Source organism: Gossypium hirsutum, chromosome D05, assembly GCF_007990345.1.
Source record: "Gossypium hirsutum isolate 1008001.06 chromosome D05, Gossypium_hirsutum_v2.1, whole genome shotgun sequence".
NCBI classification, from domain to species: domain Eukaryota; kingdom Viridiplantae; phylum Streptophyta; class Magnoliopsida; order Malvales; family Malvaceae; genus Gossypium; species Gossypium hirsutum.
The window spans coordinates 7627704-7644223 of NC_053441.1; the positions used below are offsets into that span (position 1 = coordinate 7627704).

The following is a 16520-nucleotide window of genomic DNA, read 5'->3' on the forward strand; positions in this document are numbered from 1 at the left end:
ACATATAAGTTAAAAGTGGTTTATCATTTTTTAGCTTTCGGCTTTCACTTATTTAAGTTCAATGGCCCAATTGGTTAAAGCTCCTGCACTCAATAACAGAGCGTGAAACTTCATTTTGGGGCCAAAATCTAAGGCTCTGAAGCCCAATTTCCCTAAAACACAGGCAGTCCAATTAGGCAGAGAAAGATAAAAGAGTACGACAGAATTTTCAACTTGATTGATTTTGTATTGGCTTCTTAAACCATAGATGGATATCATGCAGAAACTAATGGTGCCTTGACGAATATTATTCGATCCTTTGGTCACATCACTGATGCAACCAACTTGCATTTATTCTTGCCATTTCCCATTTCCTCTACCTCCTTCGACCAAGCCAGTTGGAGGACAAGGATCTAGCGCACAAGTTATTGTAAGAAAGAAAACTCAGTACCTCTCTTGAAACAAAAAAAGAAAAAACAGTATCAGTTGTTACAACGTGTATCAAACTAGACGTTGTTCTATTAAAGCTTCTCTTAAATGCTTTTTATTTATAAAATAACTTTGAAGACCTCTCATCAACAAGGTCGTTGTAGTATAGTGGTGAGTATTCCCGCCTGTCACGCGGGCGACCCGGGTTCGATCCCCGGCAACGGCGAAACGCTTTTTTTTCCCCCTGCAAAAAAGACATCACTGGGCATGGAATTCGTGCCTGTCTTGTGTGATGTTGGTTTCAGATTTTCGTTGTTGTTAGAGGTCGGTTTTGGCTTCGTTGCAGATTTCAGTTTGAGGACTTTTTTGAGTTGTTGGAGTCTTTACAGTTTTTTTCTTTTATTTCTATTATTTGGATATGGAGACGGATGATGAGTATTGACTTGAGTAGTGCCTTTGCATGAATTGTGGAAAAAGATACTTGTTTTTCAATTTTTGCTGTGCAACTTTGATACAAAGCAAAAATATGGTATTTTTGATACAGAATCTCAAGCATGATCTTTTACATATAAAGGACTTCTCAAGCTTCATTTTCCAGAGAAAAATTATGAAAAAGGTATTACTGAAACGATTTGAAATCCAAAGAGTCGGCAACTTATTCATGCTTTTATGTTCTTCCATAATTATTGGCTTTGCTTTGCTTTATGAATTCCTGCAAATTTTCAGGATTAACAAAGTGTGTTAGTGTAAGAAACTCAACTGAAATCTTCAGACAAGTTTATTGAGAATCCGAATACCTTGGAGAATTTCAGGTGCATAGGAAATCTAGGCTCTAATAATAAAGCGAACCTGTAGAAATCCAAGTCAAGTGTTTGAGATATAGGAATAACTCTAAACCCAGAATTTCGTTGATCACCAACTTGAAGCTTTCAAATAGAAAATCAGTACCTTGCCACCAATTCCCTCTAGAAGCATCCATTGAATTGTTTCCTTTAGTGTCATCTTCTCCCCCATCTTTTTTAAACTATAGTCATTCACCAAAATATATACAATAATTACTTTCATATATACACATGTATCAGAAACTAGTTTTCATATCAGAGTTTGATATGTCGAGACTCACAACCGGATACGATGTTGTAGATGTTTGGCAAGTCGAGGGATGGGAATACAAGTCCTGCCCACCGTAGTAAAGAGATGAACTTAAATGGCATGGTTCAACCCTTTCTTCCTTGTTTGGCAGTGGAGCTACATTATATGAACCAAAAAGAAAAGATTAATCAGACAAAGTTATAGGAGATTAGTGAAACATATATATACAGTATACTCACACACACACAGATCAATAACCTTGCATACCTTGTCTCCAAGCTGAACCTTCTAAAGGCTGCTTTGGCCATGATTCCAGCACCTTGGAGCCTGAGGAGTTCTTCCCTCCAACCTGAAATTTCATACAAAGAAACCTCTAATTTAGACCAAAAATATGTGTCGGCCATGATTGTCCAATACTATTTGAAAAGTCTGAGTAACTTCGAAATATGAGACCTTTCAGCTTCAGTTTTAAAGACTAGTGTACATGTCAGAAAAAAAAAAAGGAAATTTACTGGAGCATGTCAATAACATCCTGAAAAGCTCATACCCTTATTAGACAAAAATTAACCTTTTCAAACTTTCTTAAAACTGTTAACCCTACATATACCATAATACAATAAAACTTGGTAGCATGAATAATGTACTAAAACATGTCTAGTGTCTAATCAGCAGGATTGAATATACGAAGAGAAGCAAGAAAGGAACTGAAAAGATTCAAAAGAAATAAAACCATAACAAATACAATCACCAACGCAAAAAGAAAGTATATGTATATACCGAAGATGGAGGTGGAAAAATGGAACTGAAAATCCCTTTTGATGATGAAGATGATGAATCTTTGGAGCCAAAAAGATCAGCTGTGAACGAGGAAGAAGAACCAACTTGTCTCTTAGTCTCCATTGCTTTTTCTTCTTTGAAACCAGCCCCGAAGTAAAACAAAGGTCCAAAAACTAAATCAAATACAGTGTACCAACGCCTTCCAAGAAAAGACTACACCAGTTGAAAGAAAGAAAGAAAAACAGATAAGATTTGCAGAGAAAATACAAAGGGAAATGAGCAGTGCACGTGACGATCACAGTATATGGGAGGGATGTATAACTGTCTCAGTAGACCATCAAATATATACACTCAAAATTAGTTGACACTGCAGTGCAGCCCATGTGCCTATCATCATCAAACCAAAAAAGGTGTTGTATGACTATGGTAAAGAATTCCCTTCTTTTTCTTTTTTCTCTTTTAAAATCAAAAGAAATGAAGGAATTTTGCTATTAAGTTTCCTCTCATTCACAGTTTATTCTCTCAATCTTACTTTTTTTCAACTATAGTAAGGGATAAGTGCCACGGGTGGTCCACTTGGCATCCTAACTGGCTTACCGTTTACTGCCATCTGTACTCAAATGGATAAATGCAGCCTCTCTTGGCTCTATAGGGTCAAAAACAAACCCAACTAAACCGTCCTTCCCTAACAAGTACTTGACCCTTCATGTCCAGGGAATGATTTTCTTTTCTTCTTTACATCGAATTTCATTTTTAGTGAATATATACAACTTTTTAATAATATGATTTGTATGAAGTATGAACCAAAAGTGTTAAACCCGAATTCAGGGAATGAATTCTTTGGATATAGCTTCAAGATGGGTTGAATGAAAGATTTGAAGAGATCTCTATTCTTTTGACTCACATGCAACAAGATAACTAGATAAGGTTTAATTTCCCCACTCACTCATCCTTTTCCTTTTTATGTGCCCTTAATAGTTATTGACCTTTAATTATTCTCTTTTAAATACCAAAGTTCGACACTAAAATAGCATTTAAATGAGATTATTATTTATACTTGAAATTGAAGCTACCTAACTAATCATATTGATGTATTTGGCATGACGAAGATACTAAATTGCTTACCACCAAATCCTCTTTGCCTTCTCTGCTTTCCTTTTTGGCTGTCTGTCATTAAATGGGTTCAATTATTATTATAATCATTACTTTAAAGAAAATGGGTTCAATTAAGAGGAGCCAGATTTTCCATTAGGAATAAACCATCACTTATCCGCATTTTAAACTTATCCAAATCGAAATCGGTTTCCGATTGGGGGGTTTTGAGATATCATTATCCAATCTCACATATTATGTGCAAATTGCATGTTATTAAGAGCAAAGTTGGTGATGTTTTGGGACTAAAATAAGATTGAATATTCATAGAGATAAAGGTGATGCGTCAGCTCAACCAATTTGGAGAGTGATAGTTTGACTGAATTTTCCTGGAAAAAAATATCCAGCGTTGTGGTCATTTTCGGTCATGATGATCTCATCTTGGGAAGTAATGGTTGAGAGAGCATGCTGGGATTTTGTTTGATGGAGCTTCAATTTGTAATCTCATGCAACATGTTTCCATCCGTAAACTGAAATTTTATTAACATATCATGTTTCTTAAAAAAACATCTCGGATTCAATCATATCAAAAAACTTTACCATCTACTGATATTTATCTTATGAACTACGCTTTCATTGTTTTTGGGGGGAGGGGGGGAATCCATATCAAATTTGTGAATCCAATAATGAGTTGTGAGAAATAATATGCAGAATCGGGTTCACCAAGAATAATCAAAATTCTTCTTGCACCCATATGTATTAGCTTGAAACAAACAACTTTTTTCCTTGATGAAGGTTTCAAACTTTCAATAATAGTTCGAGTATCTCATCCTCTTTTTCCTTTCATCTCCTTCCTTATAAAGCAAACTCTTTACTTATTTATTCATCGATCTTACAGCAATATCGCCAATTGGCTATCATTGTTTAGGCAACCTGCTAGAGGATAAGGACATGATAACATAATGCAAACATAACACAAAAAAATAGTGAAAACACCGACCATAGCATGATCATCAAACAAATTTATAATACGAGTTATAATGTAAATATAAACATTGTCACCATTATAACATGAACAGGACATTATACAGCAACTGTTGGGTCTCAAGAATGAGCCCAACAAATGTTATCCATCTTCCATGTGCATCTAGCAATAAATCAAGGGCAAACTTTAACGTGAATGAGTCCAAGACATGTTCTAAGGTACACCGCAGTCTTAAGATGGGAGAACTCCTTAATGACACAGACATGTCGACCATGCTATCTCTGAACAGGAAATTATCTCCAATATAAGATCTTCTTCAATGGAGTAACTCATTCTTTGCTTCCTCCTTGTAAAGCATTGCTGTCTTAACCGTACGAGTTTCTATCAACCCTATGCGATCAAGATCACTCATTTGAAGCCCTGAAACCAATGAAAATTGAATCAAAATAAAAAATAAAAAAACACGTCATATAATAGATTAGTGTAATCCAGTGCATTTGTCAAATGGAGAACTGCATTACCAGTTCTTTTCCAAATGATTAGTTTAGTGGCATCAAGTGATTAACTAATAACACTGAACTAACAAAAACTATTGGTTCTCACAAAAACAGATAAAGATTGCAATGATCCTAGAAGATCCATTCAGTCAAGCACTAGGACACATCATATGCATAGATCACCTAATAAGTAACACATTTGAGTGCACAAGAAGCACTGGTTCAACAGAGGTAATAGCTGATGCCAACATCCTGGTAAGAAAAAGTTGATAGTTTCAGAGTTGACATGGTTAAGTTAGCTGCTTGCATGTACAAAGCTTTCTTAATGAATTATTAACCAAATTACCCTAAAAAATGTCAATTCGTCGTCACCAATTATTACTGTTATTTCTTTAAAAAATGAAATTAAAGAAAGAAAACACAAAAACTAGAAAGAGCATGGGTCACTATGCAAACCTCAACATCTGCCAAAAATTTCTTCTGGAGGATCATAAGCATGCTTTTCTGGAAAGAGCTCCTCAAAGTCTTTCTTAACTCTGTTCCTCAAAAGAGGATGTGGCAGAAGCCCCTTTAGTAAAATCCTGAATGGCAACTCCTCTGGTGGATCCGGAGATTTTATCATATCCTCATATATGTTCATTGCATCGGCAGGAGAACCGTCCCTCAGGAATCCCCTAATGATCTCGGTGTATGTCTGAGAATCAGGGAACAGATTTTCCTTTCTCATAGATTCCCATAACTTCATTGCTTCATCCATTTTCCTGCATCTCGCTAATGCAATAATCAAGTCCTTATACAAATAGACGTCAGGTGTATACCAGTCTTGCTTTTGAATCACCTCAAAAACCTGAAAATGCAGCAAGATACAAAATATCAAGCAGATGATATTATAACTCAGAAGCAACTTTATCTACTTCACAAGGAGAAAACCCGATTAAGTACTCTGTGTATGCAACAATAAAAACACCCATTCTCATGCTCAATAACTATATATATTAGTGTACTGAAAAAGGAATTACATAATTTCAGTGCAAAAAGGCATTAGGGTTTTCTGGATAATGGGCCGGAAATTCAATGCTCACCAAGAAATATTAAAAATCTCTCTCAAGCATTTGATCAAACAAAATAAAAGCAATCTCATTTCACTCTAACTCAGAGAAAAACGAAGAATGCAAAAGAGTCCAGAAAAACCCAAATAAGAGAAAATTAAAAGAATTAATGGAAGTGAAAATGCAAGGAGTACCTTTACAGCCAGAGAAGTCTCCTCTTGACGTTCAAGCTCTGAAAGAACAGCAATCAAATCCATCTTCAACAGCCTTAAAACATGGGTTTTGATAAATTTCAGAACTTTATCTTCATCATCCTTAAATCTCTTTAAACCCAATATTACAAAAAGGGCTTCTTTCCCTATCAGCTTTTTGCCTTTCCAAAGGGGACCTCTCGGTCTCCCATCATGATATTGCTTAAACCCTGAAATGGGTTTATGGAAATCGGGTTGTACAGGTGGAATTTGAGGTTTTACAAGAAACGGGGACCTCGTAATACTGTTTTTCGTGAGGTTTTGAAGGAGGATTGACGTTAAAATTGGGAACTTCGATTTTGAAAAGGCGCGAGTTGCCATTAGAGCCGGTAGAATACGGGAATGTGAAGGGTTTAGGAGAAGAAAAATACTCCCAAGTCCTTAAATTATACTCCGTTTTTCTCATTTTGATCCTTAAATGTTTTTTCTACCCAGGTCAGGACAAGGTTAAGGGCTGTTCACCAATTTGGTCCTTTAACTTCATTTTTTTTAAAATTTAGTCACTTATTCCCTATGTGTTAGATGAAGATATCACAATGACATCATCACTCAAAAAAAATTTTAGTAAGGCCTACTAAGTTAATGGTGTTATCATAGTTTATACCTTTTGCAAGTATTTTAATTTATCCTATTGTTTATTAATAATTATGTTACGCTACTCAATTTTGGACTTTATAGTAAAAAAAATGAAAGCTTAGGGATTATTCATAGTTGTGATATACGTAATTAGGTAATATATACATAATAAAATAACAGAATATTATATAGATGGGAAAAAATATTTTATAAACTTACGACATAATAAAATGCAAATACATAACGCAATCCGTGAAGGAATCCTTATTAGAGAACAAAAAAGATGACAATCTAAACAAAGAATTAACTAGACTTAATACTAGGATATGTATGTACAACAATTGGACTTCTAACAATATGTGTCCCATCCGACCAGACCAATGTAGTAGACTCCATAGACTTTGCTGATAAACCTCCACCACTAACAGTAACAGTAAAAGTTTTGGTCTCTTTCAATGCCTTGAAAGTCAAAACCTTAGGCACCACTTCAACTTTAAGTTTTGGGTTTGGAGAGATTTGAACCCTGTAAATAGAGTTTGGAAGGCCAACATTCTTGACTGTTCTACGAAAACTAACAGTAAAAGACTTGACGGCTGGGACTGAAGCTGCCAATGAAGGATAATTCATATCCCTTGCTGGAACATTTTTAGATTTCACAGGGCAAGCACTGATCTCTCCTGAAATTTGCTTTATATTATCTTGAGTGTATCCCAAACTGCACATCAGTTTTATGTAATCTTCCTTCGAAGTTTCGTATACAAGTCCTGGAACGATGGCTCTTACAGGGTTGACATGCCCCGATCCATAAGATATTTCACCATCTGGGTTTTTGGTTCTATCCATTGCCCACGCTAACAACAAAGAAAAAAATGGTCAGACATGAATATTGATTTGTTTAAACCATGGATATACAAAATTTATATACCAGTAGTCATGAGAGCAGATTTGATGGCTGAGGGAGACCAATCTGGGTGAAATGTTTTAACATATGCGGCTATACCAGCAACATGAGGGCAAGACATTGAGGTTCCTGATAATATACTATATTTTACTCGCCTTTTATCTAGAGGTGAACCACTAGGTGATGAGATTGGCGAATAGGCTGCTAAAATTTCGGCTCCTGGAGCTGTTATATCCGGCTGTAGAAAATAAAAATCGGTATAAGATATGTTTCAATTCTTCAACTTTATTAGAAATGCGAATTAAAAACTGTATACCTTGAGAATATCAGGTGCAATAAAATTAGGCCCAAGTGAGGAGAATTGAGCAACCACCGGAGAATATGATTCTTTAATGGATTCACTTCTCAATATTTCTGCAACAGGGTTCCTAAAACATAGGATAAAGAAACAAAGTCATTCAAACAATCCTGGAAGGTTGCTAGCCACACTGAAAAATTAAACTTTAGCATACAACATACTTGGTTGAATTCTTGTAGGACAACAGCAAATCATAGTCTCTAGCGTTTAAACCAGGCGAAGGCAATGGTGTAATAAAAGACACGGGTAGGTCATCTAGAACAATTGACCCTGCAGCACCAGCACTATAAACTACAGAATCACTTCCGGAATTATCGCACAAAACAATCTTTCCTTTAACTAGTTTACTGTCGACACATGATTCGTTGCACAACCTGTAAGGAAAGATAAATATTTTTGGCTAATACACTGAATACTGTGTATTGGAACAAACGAAATTTAACATATTATGTTAAATTGCACAAACCTAGCATCATCTTCAGAGCAGATACTTGAAACTTCACGTCCATAAAGTAAAGGCAACTTTTTTCCATTGAAAGTATCAGGATTAACTGAAAATCCCTGTTGGATCAAAGATTATGCTATAAAGCTTATGAAAGAGTACGGAATGATTGATGAGCAAGAGGCTGAGTTTAAGATGCTGCTTACATTTAAGGTCTTGCCATTCCCGAGAACAACTTTGGTGGATAATCTACGGTCCGTGGTACTTGCTGCAACAGCAACCATCCAAGGAGCAACACTTTCAACCCCAAGTGGTCCTGCTACACCATTATTGCCTGCAGAATTCAGAGTAAGTATTCCTTTCTCCATTGCATGGAAAGAACCAATGGCGATGACATCATCAAAGAATTCTGTTGATTCAGCTGATCCTAGTGACACTGATAAAATATCAACACCATCAGCGATAGCATCATCGAAAGCTGCAAGGATATCCACTGATTCACACCCTTTTTTATGGCAAACTTTGTATGCAGCAATCCTTGCAGAGGGAACCCCTCCTCTTGCTGTACCTTGTGCAAGTCCGAAAAAGCTAACATCCTTTACCACATTCCCGGCTGCTGTTGACGCTGTATGGGTACCATGACCCGAATTGTCTCTTGCAGACTCATCACCAGATGGCACTGACTTGTAAAACCGAGCACCGATGACCTTGCTGAAGCAGAAACCATGTCAAGTAAGACAATTTTTATATCAAATTATTCATGAACATATGAAACTATCAATAAATAAAGTGAGAAAATTCTGAAGGTAATGTACTTGTTACAAGTGAAGTTTTTGCCGCCTCTGCAAACACCCTTCCATTTCTTCGGAGGGGGACCAAAACCTTTATCACTGAAACTTGGTAGCTCAGGCCAGATCCCACTGTCAATGACACCTATAATGACATTGCTCTCAACGGTGGGATTGCGTCTAACAGTATTACTAAAACCCATAAAATCCCATGACCTTGTTGTCCGAGGGTGGTAAATTCGATTAGGAATAATGGAGACTACTCCTTTCATGTCTGCACATATCATATTATAATTTTAAATTAAACAGGCCTCATTAAAATCAATTACAACAATAATCACCATTAATAACAGCAGTTTGAAAAACACGTACTGGCCAGTTCTTCTACTTCCTCCTCAGTGAGCTTGGCAGCAAACCCATTCAAGCTCCTTCTGTAACTTCTGATCATGGATTCTTCCACAGAACTACATATATTTCGAAAGAATATGATCAAGTAAGAGTTAAGATTCATCTCTGAATCCATAAATAAATAATGATAATAAAAGGTTACCTTCCCCTGATAACTTTTTGAAGCATAGTTCGTTGCCTGGAAGTTGCAAGATATTCCCCCTCAGGAGCCGATCCCATATAAACAATGTAAGCCTGCATCGATCATTTTCTTATCAAATAAAATCACAGACAGTATCATCATATTTATTACCCGTTGTTAAGTCACAAACACAACACTTGCCTTTCTATCATCATTAGCTGCTGCTATGGACGATTGGCCAATCGCAAGTGTAAGGAAGAAGGAAATGTTTAGAAACAGCTGAAACCTGTAACTGGCCATTGGTATATTTGCAGTGTATCCAGACAAGTTGGTGCTTCTTATATGGGGTTCAGGACATGATCCAGTATCAAATATCCCGGATTTTCTCTATCAATTTATTTTGGAGAGAAATTTAGGGCTAATTAAGTAATTCAATGTTCTTTCATATAAGTAAAGAAATTTCATGAATTACAACATCTAGCAATCACTTGTGAATCTTCAAATAAAGCATAATTTGATTAGTTTCCTTAAAAACAAATCATTTCTTTGACTTTTTATCATCTGTAAAATGTCTACTTCCTATAATATAATTAAAGGATATCAATTACTACGTTAATTGAGATTTATGAAATAAAATCCATTAAAAGCACACAAATCATTGAGATTTGGTATACTCCTTTCTGGTATCTGTACTCATTTTTTGCCATTCATGTGAATTTGACAAAATTGCCAAATTTTAGCCTAATTCTACTTGTTTGCTGAACTTCAACAGATTTGAACACATTGGTTTTGAAATGTCCAAACATGACTTATAATCTGCTATACCATAATCGGTTTTAACTTGTACGAGTTAAAAAAGATAATTGATTCAAGACTTAGCTGGAATGGTTTTATCGTGTTTCAATTATATGAATCCATTTTACTTTGGAATTCAGTTCTAATACATATGAAATCAAATTTTATATTAAATCAATTATATAATCTAGCCCTCGGAATTGTCCATTTGTACCTACTTGTTCTCTAAAATTTTTTTTGGAACTAGTTGGTCTCTGAATTCATATTCTGATAATCAAGTTGACACTTCCACATTAATATCGTTACTTTGTGCTGATCTGACACTATTAACTAATCTGTTGTGTCACATGGTAAACAATGGAGAAAAGGGAGAGGAAGCAGAATCTTTGACGGTTGCCGAAAAGGACCATCTGAGTACAACGGAGTAGCAATGACGGCTAGGGTTAATTTAGGGGTTTTAAGTGAAGAAAAAATAGAAAGAAACAAAATGACATTTTTGGAACTACGGTGGGGATGAATCTCAAAATTATAAATGAACTTTGATTTAATGTGCAATTGTATGGGTTTTTTACAAAAATATTATAAAAAAAATAAAAAAAAATAACTAAAATGTTATAACTTTTTTTTATTTACCAAAATATATGTATATATTTTTTATTTACCAAAATATATCAAAAAAAAACCAAAAAACAAAAAAAAAATCTGACACCAGCCTGATCAGGCCAATTAAATTGGCGGCACCAAAGGTGCCAAATAAATTGGTGGCACCAATGGTGCCAATGTAATTGGCGGCACCATGGTGCCAAAGGAAAAAAAATGTGTAATTGTTTTCTAAGTCCTCCTTATTTATTATTATTTTTATTCCCCTTCAACTCATTTTTTTATTTAATAACTCTATTTTAATTTAATAAACTATTATCATTTAATAACTCTATTTTAATTTAATAAACTATTAAGTAATACTTAATTTTTTAAATTAAAATAGAGTTATTAAATAAGAGAATTCTAATTAAGTGACCATCTGCAGTTTCAAGGGCCAGACATGCAAATTTACCATTTTGAATTTTGAAAGTGATTGCTGATGCTTGAGCACTAAAATTGAAATGTGGCTAATTACCTTCTAAGCCCTCCTTATTTATTATTTTCTTTTTATTCCCCTTCAACTCAATTTTTTATTTAATAACTCTATTTTAATTTAAAAAATTAAGTATTACTTAATATTTTACTAAATTAAAATAGATTTATTAAATGAGAATAGTTTATTAAATAAAAATTGAGTTATTAAATAAAAATTGAGTCGAAGGGGAATAAAAAGAAAATAATAAATAAGGAGGGCTTAGAAGGCAATTAGCCACATTTCAACTTTAGTGCGCAAGCAGCAGAAATTCACTTTCAAAATTCAAAATGGTAAATTTGCATGTCAGGTCCTTGAAACTGCAGATGGCCACTTAATTAGAATTCTCTCATTTAATAACTCTATTTTAATTTCAAAAAATTAAGTATTACTTAATAGTTTATTAAATTAAAATAGAGTTATTAAATGATAATAGTTTATTAAATTAAAATAGAGTTATTAAATAAAAAAATGAGTTGAAGGGGAATAAAAAGAAAATAATAAATAAGGAGGGCTTAGAAGGCAATTAGCCACATTTCAATTTTAGTGCGCAAGCAGCAGCAATTCACTTTCAAAATTTAAAATGGTAAATTTGCATATCAGGTCCTTAAAACTGCAGATAGTCACTTAATTAGAATTCTCTCATTTAATAACTCTATTTTAATTTAAAAAAATTAAGTATTACTTAATAGTTTATTAAATTAAAATAGAGTTATTAAATGAGAATAGTTTATTAAATTAAAATAGAGTTATTAAATAAAAAATGAGTTGAAGGGGAATAAAAAGAAAATAATAAACAATGAGGACTTAGAAAGCAATTACACACTTTTTTTTCCTTTGGCACCATGGTGCCGCCAATTATACCAATTCATTTGGCACCTTTGGTGCCACCAATTTAATTGGCTTAATCAGGCTGGTGTCAGATTTTTTTTTTGTTTTTTTGGTTTTTTTTATATATTTTGATAAATTAAAAAAATATATTTTTGGTAAATAAAAAAAGTTATAACATTTTAGTAATTTTTTTATTTTTTTATAATATTTTTGTAAAAAACCTGCAATTGTATACATGAAATTTAATTTGCTGCAATTATACACATGAAACTCTAATTGTGGTTCAAATGTATACTTGAAACATTAATTTTGATTTAATCATACACGTTTAAAGAAATAAACATCAATTTATTTTTATATTGGATAAATATAATTATTTATATATGCAATATATGAACATAAAATGATGTTATATCAATAATTGTGTTAATAATTTATAAGAATTGAATCAAATCAAAATTTCATGTATAAAATTACACAAAATCAAAGTTCATATATACAATTGCATATTAACCCATAGTCCATGTGCAGTTTTGGTATTTATCCCAACTATACTGTCATAAAGTTGTCCATGGTTCAGGTCAGGCCAGTCCAGTCTAGTCCTTGATAAAATTTTAGGCCTAAGTTTTTCCAAAACCCGGTCCGGCTTGTTTGTATTAATTTTTTTTAATTTTATATTTTTATGTAGTTTTTAAAAAATATAATACACCAAATATACTAAAAATATTAAAATAGATATTTCTCCAACAAAATGAAAATAAATTAAAAAAAGTTTTTATACTTACTTAAATAACATTAAGATAAGTGTAACTTAACAAGCAAATACCTCTAAAATAGTAGCAAAATTAAAAATAAAACAAATGTTGTACAATACCAAACATTAACAATAAAATAGTAGCAACATAATAGTGAAATAATAGCAAAACAGTGATAAAAAGTAGCAAAACAGCATGATTTTTTATTACAAATTTGGGTCGGGTCGGACCAGGCCCAAGCCAAAAACCTTATCGAGGCCCAGTCCATTTTCTAAATGAATCTTATTTTTTTCCCAAACCCATTATTTGAGACTGTATTTTTACTCAAATCATCTCATTTTTCGAATTAACCACCCGGCCTAGCCCATGGACAACTCAACTAACCAAAAAAAGAAATGAATGAATGAAAAAAAGGGGCTTTCACTTGGTTAAACCTGCCCCTAAACATGTGTTTTACTGACCTACTTCAGTTGAAGAGGAAAAGCCGATAGTTGCACGGCCCAAGGGAATAAAAAACCCACTACATGAGACATTTCTAGCAACATCTTGCTTATTATTAACTTACATAATAACCAATGTAATTTAATTATTTTTTTCATTCGTTTTTTATATAATGATTTTAAAATTAAATTATATTCCAATTTTATTTTCTTATACATATTCTAATTTAATTAAACATATGTTTATTATACTCAAACCATTTTTTGCTTCGCATTTTAAATATTTTGTATTATATTAATATCTTTTAGGTACATTCTTACAAAAACAATAGTACGTTATAATTATTCCTACAATAATTCACTTATATGCAATATTTTTATTGTATTATACATTAAGTTACAAGCACTATTAAATCAATTTTTTAAATATTCATTGTATTTTAGATCAATATCTTTATTTTTATTATACATATTCTAATTTAATTAAACATATGTTTATTATACTCAAACCATTTTTTGCTTCGCATTTTAAATATTTTGTATTATATTAATATCTTTTAGGTACATTCTTACAAAAACAATAGTACGTTATAATTATTCCTACAATAATTCACTTATATGCAATATTTTTATTGTATTATACATTAAGTTACAAGCACTATTAAATCAATTTTTTAAATATTCATTGTATTTTAGATCAATATCTTTATTTTTATTTATCCTTATATCTAGAGGTGATCATAGACTAGATCAGGTCTCAATAGAATTTGAGGCTCGTTTTTTAGGTTCAAGTCTGACTCGAGACGAAAAGTAGGCCTAAATTTTACACAAATTCAACCCAGGTAAAAATGTTAAAACCTGAGCTCGATTCAGCCCACCTGTATTAAAATTTTGTTATATTATTATTTTTATATAAAAATAATTTTTTTTAATATAACACATCAAATACACTAAAAACATTGAAATAAATGTTTCTCAACAAATTGAAAATAAACTTAAAAACTATTTATACTTAAATAACACTAACATAGATACAACTTAATAAACAAATACATCTAAAATAGTAACAAAATTAACAATAAAATAATAATTATACAATCTCCAAACAATAACAATAAAATAATAGCAATATAATAACAAAGCGGAACCAACACAGTGACAAAATAGTAAAAACAATACCAAAAAATAGCAAGTTTTCTTTTGCAAATTCGGGTAAAGCCCGAACAATAAAAAAAAAACTTACTTAAGGCCTAATTCACTTAAAAAATGGACCTTTTTTTTTATCTAAACTCATTTTTTAATCTTACATTTTTACCTAAACCTTTCCACTACTCAACTCAGCCGAGTTCTACCTATGCCCAAAAGCTTACTTTTAATGATAAAATATGTATGGTTATATTGCTTTAAAACAAGTAACAAATTATACATGATCATATTACCTTTTATTTGTACTATATGTTAGTTATATAAAAACCTATATATTTCAAAAAAGTATTTAGTTAATTAAAATAGCTTAATTTACAGCAATGTCAAAATTGTAATTTCCATATTCTATTTTGTTTTATTATAAACCTTCCACATATGTATTTATACAAAAATTTGATTTAGGCGATGACTTTTCAACATGTAAAAAGTCTTTAAAGGATTTAATCGGCTTGTTGTTAAAATTTAAGTTTCTCAAAACATTTAACTTTTTAAAAATTTATATTTCATTTAAAATTTTACACACGTAAAATAATTAAGAAATCCTAGCAATTTTCAAAAATAATAAGTTTCATTTTTAAGTTTTAATTTAATATTAATATATTAAATTAATTTAAATGAGGTTCAAATTTTATGAAGGTGATAGTGTCACGGACTTAGATTTTTCCCATGCAATCTATGTGGCCTTATGCAGTTTTTTCGCTCAAAAAATGTATAAGTCAGCTTAACTCTCAGCACCAACGAATAACAAATATGAATAAATATGAAATATAAGAACAAAGTCACGGAAAAGCTAAGAACACATGAGAGAGTTTGAGAGAATGCTCTCTGGAATCCTATTTCTTTTAAGAATTTAAGATGCAATGGATGATTTACAAGTGAGAGGAAGACTCTCTATTTATAGTTGAACTTTTCCAAAACCAACGGTCAAGATTAAGTTACATCAACTACTAGGATTAAAAGTTATTTACAAATCATATCTCTAAGATTACATTTATTATATCTTCTAATATTACAAGTTATCTCCAATATTGTATATCTTTGACTTGGTCATACTTTGTAGATGAGTCTTTAATCTCTTAAAGCAACGGACTAGTTAGTTTGGGCCACCCAAGCTTCTTTATCAGTTATTAGAATCGGGTCAGTTCTTATAAACTAAATGATCCTCATCTCAATGATAAACCTCCATGGAATACATTGTGTGCGATAGTCACGGGCTTTGCATCTTGACCCATGACAACAGTCGTTTCCTTGTTCATCTCTTAACCAATGATATTACAAATTTGTGTTACCATTTACATACATACACATTATATTTATTTTAAATTTGGAAATATTACATGGAATTTAAATTATTATTAAAATTTTAAAACTTTTTTATCATGATCTATTTGCTTAATACTATGATTTTTTTAGTAACAACATATATAATAATTATATATTTATGCCATAAAAAATTATATATTTATTAGCTTAAAATAATCGAGACTTGCAATTTTTAAAGTATTGTAAAAAAATAATAATATTACTATCATTTTTAACGTTATAATTTTAAAATAATAATATAATAACTTTAGCAATTAAACAAATTTATATACAATTCACTAGATTTCTTAACAATAACTATTCAAAAATTT

General features: G+C 32.0%; 3 protein-coding genes and 1 non-coding gene across 7 annotated transcripts; 1 reads left to right on the forward strand and 3 right to left on the reverse strand.

The window, feature by feature from the left end:
- Positions 1-562: 562 nt before the first annotated feature.
- TRNAD-GUC (transfer RNA aspartic acid (anticodon GUC)) lies at positions 563-634 on the forward strand. Its single transcript has one exon. It is a non-coding gene; the product is annotated as a tRNA-Asp (tRNA).
- Positions 635-873: 239 nt separating this feature from the next.
- LOC107906586 (uncharacterized) lies at positions 874-3137 on the reverse strand. Of its 4 annotated transcripts, none has more exons than XM_016833622.2 (6): positions 2278-3137; positions 1768-1849; positions 1532-1656; positions 1357-1432; positions 1206-1257; positions 874-1120 (listed from the first exon to the last, which is right to left on the reverse strand). In XM_016833622.2, exons 1-5 carry the CDS (start codon positions 2398-2400, stop codon positions 1241-1243), a joined length of 423 nt encoding a protein of 140 aa, XP_016689111.1. In that variant the 5' UTR covers positions 2401-3137; the 3' UTR covers positions 874-1120; positions 1206-1240. The 4 variants fall into 4 exon arrangements, with proteins under 4 accessions (XP_016689111.1, XP_016689112.1, XP_040949408.1 ...); XM_016833623.2 differs by having other exon boundaries at positions 1535-1656; positions 2278-2890; XM_041093474.1 differs by having other exon boundaries at positions 1535-1656; positions 1759-1849; positions 2278-2802.
- Positions 3138-4371: 1234 nt separating this feature from the next.
- Positions 4372-6547, reverse strand: LOC107906585 (protein THYLAKOID ASSEMBLY 8-like, chloroplastic). The gene is made up of 3 exons (XM_041093475.1): positions 6095-6547; positions 5308-5698; positions 4372-4774 (listed from the first exon to the last, which is right to left on the reverse strand). The coding sequence occupies exons 1-2, from the start codon at positions 6470-6472 to the stop codon at positions 5309-5311; spliced, it is 768 nt and encodes a 255-aa protein (XP_040949409.1). The 5' UTR covers positions 6473-6547; the 3' UTR covers positions 4372-4774; position 5308.
- Positions 6548-6916: 369 nt separating this feature from the next.
- On the reverse strand, positions 6917-10203 carry LOC107906584 (subtilisin-like protease SBT4.13). Its single transcript, XM_016833620.2, has 10 exons — positions 9947-10203; positions 9767-9858; positions 9589-9680; positions 9244-9490; positions 8635-9139; positions 8453-8547; positions 8148-8360; positions 7945-8056; positions 7653-7866; positions 6917-7578 (listed from the first exon to the last, which is right to left on the reverse strand). The coding sequence occupies exons 1-10, from the start codon at positions 10043-10045 to the stop codon at positions 7031-7033; spliced, it is 2217 nt and encodes a 738-aa protein (XP_016689109.1). The 5' UTR covers positions 10046-10203; the 3' UTR covers positions 6917-7030.
- Positions 10204-16520: the final 6317 nt, after the last annotated feature.

Excerpts from the sequence above, each read along its gene's own strand:
- LOC107906585 (XM_041093475.1), bottom strand. The coding sequence starts at position 6,472 with ATGGCAACTCGCGCCTTTTCAAAATCGAAGTTCCCAATTTTAACGTCA. Across the intron at positions 5,699-6,094 it reads AGACTTCTCTGGCTGTAAAG|GTTTTTGAGGTGATTCAAAA; the intron begins GTACTCCTTGCA and ends CTGCATTTTCAG.
- LOC107906584 (XM_016833620.2), bottom strand. The coding sequence starts at position 10,045 with ATGGCCAGTTACAGGTTTCAGCTGTTTCTAAACATTTCCTTCTTCCTT. Across the intron at positions 9,491-9,588 it reads GGAAGTAGAAGAACTGGCCA|ACATGAAAGGAGTAGTCTCC; the intron begins GTACGTGTTTTT and ends TGATATGTGCAG. Across the intron at positions 7,867-7,944 it reads TTGCACCTGATATTCTCAAG|CCGGATATAACAGCTCCAGG; the intron begins GTATACAGTTTT and ends TATTTTCTACAG.
- LOC107906586 (XM_041093473.1), bottom strand. The coding sequence starts at position 2,400 with ATGGAGACTAAGAGACAAGTTGGTTCTTCTTCCTCGTTCACAGCTGAT. Across the intron at positions 1,657-1,758 it reads TTGGAGACAAGGTATGCAAG|CTCCACTGCCAAACAAGGAA; the intron begins GTTATTGATCTG and ends CATATAATGTAG. Across the intron at positions 1,433-1,531 it reads CTACAACATCGTATCCGGTT|TTTAAAAAAGATGGGGGAGA; the intron begins GTGAGTCTCGAC and ends GAATGACTATAG.